This window comes from Castor canadensis, chromosome 3 (assembly GCF_047511655.1).
Source record: "Castor canadensis chromosome 3, mCasCan1.hap1v2, whole genome shotgun sequence".
In the NCBI taxonomy this organism is placed as follows: Eukaryota; Metazoa; Chordata; class Mammalia; order Rodentia; family Castoridae; genus Castor; species Castor canadensis.
In genome coordinates this window covers 148,511,222-148,521,353 of record NC_133388.1, presented here as the reverse complement: position 1 = coordinate 148,521,353, position 10,132 = coordinate 148,511,222, and the positions used below count along the sequence as shown (strand labels likewise).

At 36.7% G+C, this 10,132-nt stretch overlaps 1 protein-coding gene across 2 annotated transcripts; it reads left to right on the top strand.

Moving 5' to 3' along the window:
* The first annotated feature begins 228 nt into the window (after positions 1–228).
* On the top strand, positions 229–828 carry LOC109696212 (small ribosomal subunit protein mS33-like). Of its 2 annotated transcripts, XM_074068794.1 has the most exons (2): positions 229–425; positions 489–828. In XM_074068794.1, coding segments are annotated over exons 1-2 (153 nt in total). In that variant the 5' UTR covers positions 229–273; the 3' UTR covers positions 490–828. The 2 variants fall into 2 exon arrangements, with proteins under 2 accessions (XP_073924895.1, XP_073924894.1); XM_074068793.1 differs by having other exon boundaries at positions 229–828.
* Positions 829–10,132: the final 9,304 nt, after the last annotated feature.

Sequence of the window (10,132 nt, the reverse complement as noted above, 5' to 3'; positions counted from 1 at the left end):
AAGGGATTTCTAAAGTCAAATGATTTTAGAAGTTTTGGATAAAGCTAGATATATTTATTTACTGAACCATTTAGGAGAAGTAGATTCTTTGAGGTAATACCAATCAAAATAATTTGGGAATGCCCTATGTATGATTTATTTTATTCACTTAAAATTGATTAATTTTCATTGGTCATCATAATTTTAGATGCCTTGATTAAGCTAATTAAAAAACCAGATGAGGTGGGTGAAGAAGGTCAGGACCAGGGAATTTTGTTCCTTACTGCTCAAGAAATGTCTTCACTTTCAGAATATGCATCGCGCATGTCTCGCCTGAGTGCCCGCCTCTTTGGTGAAGTTGCCAGGCCTACCGATTCCAAGTCCATGAAAGTGGTGAAATTGTTCAGTGAACAGCCCTTGGCTAAGAGGAAGGAGACTTATGACTGGTATCCAAATCACAACATGGATTTTGCACTCACGGGCACACTCCGTTTTCTTGGCCTCTACAGAGACGAGCATCAGGATTTTAAGGATGAGCAAAGACGTTTAAAGAAGCTTCGTGGAAAAGGGAAACCAAAGAAAGGAGAAGGGAAAAGAGCAGCAAAAAAGAAATAGTGCCAGCCCATCAAGAAACAACATATCTTCTTTAGTGACTGAGAGGAGGAACATAATAGAGGAACATACTTCCTCAATGAAGATTATTTGGAGAACTACATCATCCAATCCAGTTAAAGTGTGACTGGTTTCTTGAACATACTCTTAATTCTGAAAAATTATTTTGGTCTCGGTTTTATAATCTGAGGTTTACCTAATCCTCTAAAAGAACAAATAAATTGTTGTTTAATGACATGTTTGGGGTAGGGATAGAATGATGCGGGAGTAGAGAGGAAACCTTATTAAATGTGTGTCCCATACTTTCCTCATCTCTTCCTTGCTTCCCACTCATCCAGCCCTAACTTTCTTTCATCACTCTGGCCATTCAGCCACTGTCTCCACCACCAAGCTCACAAACTTTATGGCTGTCTTCACCTACTCCTTTGAGGGTATCTAAGTGGGATGAAAGGCTTTTCTGGGAAAAGAGTACTTAACATCCACTGTATACAGGTACTGGGACACTGATGATACAACAGTTAACCAGATAAACAGTTTCTGCCTCATAGAACTTTTAGTCTATGGGACAGACTAACAAAGTGACATACAATTGTATTAGATGATACAAAGGAAAAAGGCAGACTTCTGTGAGAGGCTGAATGGATGAATGTATGGATTGCCAAGGTGATTCTTCTAAACTTTAGGAAGTTTAAAGAAGGCCTTTATAAAGAAATTAACTTAAGCTGAGTCCTGAAGAATAAATGAGAAAAGAAAAATCTTGAGAAAGTATTTGAGGCAAAGAGAACACCATTTGTAAAGCCCTAAAATAAGAAGAAATTGTTTCATTCAAAAAAATTGAAACAAATCACTGGCTCAAAGTTGGCAATAAATATGCAGATAGATAAAAGCTTGGACATAACCAACTTAACCAGAGGTCAGAGAGTAAGATCTTTTGTTTGGAGATGATTGTTGTATGTGTTTAAGTAATTGCTAGTTTTATTGTATTATAGCCCTGAATTCCAAAGAAGTTTTGAGGGGTTTGTGTCCATGTGTGTGTGTGTATAAAAATTTAGTTATTCTGAATCTTACTATCCAGTAAACTTTCTTCTTTTTCCCTCTTTATTGTGGTTAAAAAAAAAAAAAAGAAAAGAAAAAAATTAACATCTTTAAGTTGCCACAACAGTGTTAACTATATGTAACCTCTGTTTCTACCTCTCAGACAAAAAGCAAAATGTAGCCAGGCATTGGTGTCTCACCTGTAATCCTCGAAATTTAGGAGATTTGAAGTGCAAGGGCAGTCCCAGGCAAAAAGCAAGACACCATCTCAGAAATACCCAACACACAAAAAAGGGACTGGCAGGATGGTTCAAGGGGGAGTTCTCCTGCCTAGCAAGTGTGAGGCCCTGAGTTCAAACCCCAGTATTGAAAAAAGAAGCAAAGTATATAGACAAGAGGAGATACAGCAACCCTCCAGATACAGCTGTCTTTCCCTGCAATACTGAATGACTCCTGGACTAGTGAGAATCACCAGTACGTATGTTTAGACAATGTTATTTATACATTATGTAAATACATATGTTAGACAATGTTATTTTTAAAGATGCATAAACCAGATGGTATGGCTGGGGTGTATAGCCTGTTTAAAAAAATACTACCTAAAATTGGATGATTTATGTCTAATAGAACCAAGTTCAAACAGAAAAAAAAAAAAAAAAAAAACCAGATGAGTTGGGACTGGAAGTGTAACTCAGTGGTAAAGCGCCTTCATTCAGGGAACATTTCTATGCCTTCTGTTTGATGGCCAAAAGCTTTTTACCACTTCAAAAGTGTTCTTAGGGTGAAAATGGGAAGCAGATTGATAAATAGGAAGCTACAGCTATATGACCCATTTAACATAACAAATTTTCTCTACACAGTAATGTTTTTATTATACCTGGAGAAAGTGCCATGAATCAATATAGAATTTACATGATATGGTTTCAGTTGAGATTAAAGACAGAGCTACTAACAGACCAGATCAGTATTGTGTGTAATGTAAGATCAAGCTTATCTCTGTAATTGGTCCAGCTAAAATTACTTAATTAGTCAATATGCCGAATTAATTCATAAAAGGAGACTCCACTGTTACTGGCCTCAGACTTTCAGAGGAAAATGCAGATCAACCAAATGGTTGATGGATATATAGACCTGGTCAGATATTAAAATAACAATTCCATTGTGCCATTTGGCTTACATTCTCCTCCTTTCCTAGATTAGTCTATGTAACAATTTTAGTAGCTGGAGAATTTTCCAAGGAGCTGGAGTCACATGCCACCTTCAAAGCAAAAGTCTCAGAAGCTGTTGCTAATTGATGTTAATTGTGGAGTTGGATGAGGTACTTCAGAGTAAGGCCTACTGGAAGGAAGACAGGAAGAGAGCCTCTGGTGATCATTCAGTCTAAATAGCAGCTGAGGAGTGACAGGGTGAGATGTATAACCCTTTATGTTCAATTAAGGAAACTCTGATAGAGAACTTAAATGAAATGGGGTGCCAATGTAAAATGAATGCATATTAGCTGAATGGGTGTTTTGGCTTTAAGTTAATGTCCGAATTGGAGAACAGCTGATAATGTGTTTATATGTAAACAGTACTTTTAAGAAGCATTTAACAATTTTTTTTTTGCAGTGCTGGGGATCACACATAGGACCTTGTGTGTGCTAAGGCAGGCATTCTACAACATCGCCAGCCTAATAATCTTTTTCAGTAGCTATTGAACTAAGTACTGTGACATCAAACTTTCAAAATAAATGTTTTGTAATACAAGGAATCTGCTATAAATTTATTGTATGTCTTTAGAATTCTATGTTCTTTAAATGAAGGGCATTATCATATCATCTTTCTTTCCAGAAATGCCCCCATGAATCACTAGGACCATTCAGATAACCATGACAGTCCACAAGTTACTTAGTAGCTATTGGTCTTCTTGTCTCATACATATGGGCAAACTCTTTGGAAATAGAAATATTAAGTTCATGATGAACTATAGATAAGGTTCTTAGGAGAACTGTGGATCTCTTAACTCTTTGACAAGTTAACACAAATGAGAGTCAAATAACAGTAGCTCAGAGAAAGATGATAATGCTTTTCAGAGTAGGGAGCTCCATCTTTAATTTGAGATATTGTTTCCTTACTGTATGACAATAGTCCCTTCAAGGTACCTCTAATGTCCTCTGACTCTGTCCCATAAAGGGGCACAGGCCACTGCCCATGGGCTCCAAGAAGGATAAGGTGCAAGCCCACTCTTTTTTACTGCCATCCATCACTACAACACACAGAAAAGTCTTCTCTTACTTTATTATACAGTTCAGTGTAATTTAAAGTTATTAACAAATATGCCTGAAATATGACTTTTCCTGGTATCCAGAGAGACAAAACACAAGCAACTTAAACATTCTTTAAGGATTCCCTTTTGGGAACATCCACACTTCTTATTTGGCTCTTTCCACTCCATGAAGTTTTTCTGACTTCTACTCTGCAAATCTTTATGAGAATACGGCCCACAATGAGAAAGCAGAGACTCATCAGACACTGGGTCAGTGTTTGAAATTGGGCTTCCCACTTCCAGAACTTCTAGAAACACATTATTTTTTAGGTGTTGAGGATCCAACCCAGAACACTGTATATGCTAGACAAATGCTCTATTGAGTTACAGCCCCAGACTCCATTTTTGTTGATCAGAAGCTACTCAGTCTATGGTATTTTGTTACAGCAGCCCAAACAAATAGAAACCATGCCTTTCGTCCACTCCTTCTCTTTTAACCACCCCGTTCTTCTCTTCCACAGCAGTATGTTTTCCTAACTGTGAGTCATTTATTTGAAGTAACATTCTTGGGGAGGGTGGGAGAGATTCAACAAGGCAATCAATGATCTGTGCTGATACTCCCTAAGTAGCTTGGCAACATTCAGGTTGGACATGAGTCTGCCTGGATGGATTAACCCATGAAAGCACTGGAAGTTGATAGAATGGCAGTTTCTTACCATTTTTTACATTTAAACACACACACACACACACACACACACATACACACACACATATACACACACAAACACACTCCCAAAAGTATATATTAATTCTGAGAGATAGTGAATTCTAGTTCGGTAATAAAGCAGAGAAATATTTTTCATCCATAACTGAATTACTATTACACATTTTTAGGGTAAGCATCCTAAAAAAACTAGGTTTTTTTTTTCTTCCCTTGTTTCCAAATGTTCTTGTTTAATGGGAAGCCTCTTTTTTTCCCACAGAGGCACCGCTGAAGATCTTGGATGACTTTAGCCTCTGGGCGGGGAAGCGGGGGAGGAAGTTCTAGTTACTTCTTGTTCCTACAGCTCCATTTTAAAGACAACAACTCAGGAGAATCACTATTTTTTTTTGTTCATTTACTGATTCATTCAACAGACATTTGTTGAGTATTATTATGCATTACTTAGTGCTTACATGAAATAAAAAATTTTTAGTCCACAAATATTTCATAATATAGCTACCTATAGTGACATGTGAAATGCTATAAAAAGTGCTACGTGGGCACGGAGAACATTGCAATTAAATTTTACTTGAAAAATAATGAGCCACTTCCCATTTATTTTATTGATAATAGGAAATAGCAATTCAGTCATAAAAGAAATGTTTCTTTTTCCTTATTATGGAAATATAATTAATATTCTATTAAACTATATTACAGTTTATACTGCACTGTGTCTCAAAATTCATATTTGTTTTTTGCAGATGTGTGACACGTGTGGGTGTTCACAACCCTTTCTGTTCAATGAGCAGAAGGAATGTCTGAGCCTTCAACTTTGAGCGGTGGATGATGCTGTGAAGGATGGCTGGACCTGGACGACCCCACCTGCCTGATTATATTCTGAAATGTCTTCATATCATCTTTTTCCCCCATTTTATTAGGATATATTCATGTTCAAGATGGTGGTGAATTCAAGTATGATATATTAGATTCATTGTAAGGACCTTTGTAAATGCCACAATGTACCCCCACCCAGCACAACAATAAAGTGAGAGAGAAAACAAAAAACAAAAAACCCTAAAGATTCTCACACATAAGTAACATAAGTATCAATCTCATCAGCTTTAACCTAGCAAGAAAGTTGCTTCCTGGCCTCCAGAATAGCCTCTCTCACATTTCTGTTAAGTCTTCTGGACCTGGTGCTCTTCCTCTTGATTCATCCCTGTCTGATTGGGAGAAGGAAGGGATTAGGGTCAAATATAAATGGTCAGTGATGGGTATCCATCCATCCAGTGGGTATTTATGGTGCTTAATCACTGTGGAGCAAGCAAGCACTGTGATAGGTGCCAGAGATACAATGTTCAATAATAACAGACTGAGTTAGTGGCAAAAAGCTAGTTGTGTCCCCATATTTAATGTCCTCTATTTATTTCCTAGTGTCAGTGGTTGCCAGCTAAAACCTACATTTCCCAGGTCTTTTGTAATTAGGTGCAGTCAAGTGACTAAGATGCTGCTCTGCAATGTGGGTAGAAGCCTCATTTGCTACTTTAGGGAACTCACTTTGAAAATTATTGAGCTTGTGCTCCTCTAGTCTTGCCCCTCTTGCTGTTGACAGGAATATAACTAGAACTTGGCAGCTCTCTTGACTCAGAGGTAGAAGCGTGTGTTGAGGAAAGCAGAGCCATCCTACCAGCCCCAGACTGCTTCACACTGGATTGTTATCTGAAAGAGAAGTGGACTCACAGTTTGTACAAATTGTATCGTTTGGGGTTCTCTTGGTTAATGCATTCAAGCCTGTAGCTTAATTAAGGCAATCTCTGCCTTCAAGGAATTTATAGTCTACAAGAAAACTCAGACATTAGTTGAATAATCTCAGAATAAATATATGATGATAAACTGAAATAAAAGTTATGTATGAAAAGAACATGGGCTAAGAGTGTTTAATGAGGGACTTGATCTAATCTGAGGGTCAGAGAAGACTGGAGAAAGAGCAGAAATGAAGTGCCAGAGATGTATTAGGCACAGTATTTGATAATTTAAAACGCAGTGAGTTTTACATCAGTTGTTCAATGGACTAAGTTACTTTTCTGTCTGATTTTTCCCTGCCCAATATTGTCAATAAACTTGAAGGAGCAATTACAAATGTCTTGTATAAAGAATGGTCCAATCAAATAATACAATAAAATAAAAAATATTTAGTGACATAAAACAGTGAATTAGGATATATAGTAAGATATATGTTACAAATCTTATTAAAAAAGAAGAAACTCCTACATTCAAACAGAACAACTATTAGTACTCAAATGATAATGGTTGGTTTAAAAATAAAAGGCAGAGAAAAATGTTCATTTAAACATATTAGGGTAGCTGAGTACATAGAAAATCAAAGCAAAAACTACAAGTTATTTCTCCGATTCAGAAGAATGAGGTTATTTTTTGATTTACATTGTTGGCTTGTTGTCTGTAACCATCAAATGCAACTACAAGACTGTAACCGTGTGTTCACTTTGTGTAAATTTGGAGCCAGGCTAATTATACCAAATAGTGTGTCCTGACAGGGAAAGACGACATTAAACTAGAGCAATGCTTCACTGAAGAATAGGAAAGAAACACATTCAGAGTGATAGACACACAGTAAATTTGATAAGGTGATGCACAGATGTGCAGTTTTGCAGCTGAGGGACATTACATTGTTGGATAGCATCCAGATAGAAGAATACAGAAAGCAGTGAAGAGAGGCCAACTCAAAGGTTAAGAGATGACCACTTACTCTGAAAATTCTAGGTTGTCTTTGTTTCTGTTGTGTCTACTATGGAGATAATTTGGACTTGAAAATATAGGGGAGTTACTAAATCTCCAGTATTAATCTGAAACATATCTACCCAATCTCAACTGATACTAACATTTTTTTAAAAAGTAATGAGTAATTGTAGTAAAGTATAGCAATCATTCCCCTATACTATCTCATGTTAGATCATTTAAATTATCTCATGTTAATCTCCCTAAATTAAGATGCAATAATAGAAGAAATATGGAAGAAATAGATACATTAAGAAAAAAATGTGATGTTTGCAAAAAGTGTTGCCTTAGCTAATTAGTTCATATGCTAAATTAATATATGATTTGCATTAAGTGCCATGGGTACTATTCATTGGGAAGAAGAGAACAGCATGAAAAATGTATGAATAGTTAAAAGAATCAATAGAGAAATAGTACCAAACATACTTTTCCATATGTATGGATAATTCTGCCAGTGGATATAATTTTGATAACTGTAATGATGATGCAATTTTCACTTCATTAGAAGTTACTGGAAGTGTTTTCTAAGAGAGTTCTGATAATTTACATAGACATATTTTAAGAAGAAATAGTTTAAAATTATGTTTGAATCATATCGGCATGTGAAGAGAAGGAGTGTCTTTCTGGAAAGCTGACTTTTAAAATAAGAAAGAAAAAATTTCATAAAGTCCATTGTAACTATCATCCTCATCTACTCTGACATGATTCTGTTATGATAATAAAGTCATATATAATTCAAGTTAAATCATTAATATCTAGTTTAGTTATGAGTGTTTTGCAGAAATAAAAATTTCATCATTTATAAAATTAATCAAGATACCATTTTAAGTGGAAAATAGAAAAAGCTAATAAAAGTAGAAACTCATTTGCTCAAGAAACATATTTGAATGATTTATGATTATTTCTAATCATATCTGTGCATTATTTTATCATTGCTTAGGTATGTGAAGTCCGTGTGAGAGCAGGTGCTTATCCACAGTTGGTTATTAAGCACTAATTATGTGCCAGGCACTGATTGGCACCAAAGATGTAATGTTCAGCAATCACAAGTCACTGACTTCTTTGAGTGTATAGCTTCATGGGGAAGTGGGGCCGATATATTCATTAGTTCTTAAAAAGGAAGAAATATGACACATTTTAGGAGTTTAATATGATCAGTGTGGTTAAAGTATAGGATGGAAGAAGGAGAAATGGGAAAAGAGAAACTGGCAGGGTGTGCTGATAAACTGGTTCTCCCAGGGAAATATGCAAAACATGGCTGTCAACCAATTTTTCATCCTACAGTTTCAATTGCTGAAATGGAATTGGCTCTGTATTTCTTTAGTATAAAATCTAAGAATCTTTAGATGATAGGGATACTTTAACTCATTTGAATTAATTTGCCTCTCCTCATTCATTCAAGTGGTTCATGAGGTTGAGTTCTTTGGACAAATTTGGATTAGATTTACTGTGTACTGATTAACCCTGACCAGGGAAACATGACATCTCTCCTTATTCCTTTCCATAGAGATGGAACTGCTTTGGGAGAAAATGAAAAGAGGAAGGAGTTTCCAAGAGGAACTGGCTGCTCCATTCTCATTGCTGATGGTGCTTCCCTCTGCTTCAGCTCGCATGTGGCCCATGAGTCTTACTCTTGCCTCCACTCTCATGAAGGTGCTGAGTTAACTATGGTCTTACCTCTCACTTTTCTTTCCACAGCCCAGCTCACTGAAAGTGGAATCTATACTCATTTTAATTTTTCTTATTTTAAAGTCAGTCCTCTGCCTACCATAATTTGATTTACTCTTACCACTCCAAGAAACTACACTTACTAAGGCTGCCAGTGATTAATTCAATGGACACTTTTCAGTCTTAATCTTATAAGAACTCTCTTCAGTCTCATTGTTCACCAATTGCTGCATTAAAGATACTTCCAGTTGCTTCCCAGAATCCATTTTCCCCTTGCTCCTTAGCAAACTAAAACCTCATTTTCAGTTGGAATTATGGCTGTCCAGAGTAAGTTCTACATTTCTCAGCTTCTATTGAAGTTAGATGTAGCTACGAGGCTAAATTCTGCCAATCAGTCAAGTGCCACTGGCTGACTCCTATAATCCTACCTACTTGGGAGGCAGAAATCAAGAGGATCTCAGTTAGAGGCCAGCCCAGGCCTTGAAACTATCCAACACAAAATAGGGCAGGCAGAATGATATAAATGGTATAGCACCTGCCTAGCAAGTGTGAGGCCCTGAGTGAAAAAAAGAAACAAAAAAAAAAATGTCCTGCCAATCAATTGCAAGTAAAAGTGCTGTGTAAAACAAGTAAGTGTCTCAGGACGGATTGGTGCTCTCTCCTTCAGCATGTCCTCCTAACCCCAGGGACAAGACGCAAGTAGAATGTAAAATGAACCAGAAGATAATGGAGCCCCAAGTTAGGATCACCTGCTTAACCCTACACCCAGTCTACGTGAGTAAGGATTAACCTGTACTAAATCAAATTCTAACCAACACATACTCTTTCTTGAACTCCTTCCCCTCCCTGCTGTTTGCTCCTTACTGACCTTCTTCCTCTTATTCGTGGTTTTGTAGCTCAGTCTTGTTTTCCTTGACGCATCCATTAATTGTCTCTTGGGATCCAGGTGCAGCAGTCTGTGCTTAATCTAAGTATTCAACATATGAAACCTCATCAATACTCACACTTTGCACTGCTGGATTGTGTTGTTAACTCAGAAATACAAGGTTCTATTTTTTACTTCTTTTCCTGACTGCATATGTATGCATGCACTT

What these genes read in the sequence shown, in the direction of transcription:
- LOC109696212 (XM_074068793.1), top strand. Translation starts at nt 274, where the DNA reads ATGTCTTCACTTTCAGAATATGCATCGCGCATGTCTCGCCTGAGTGCC.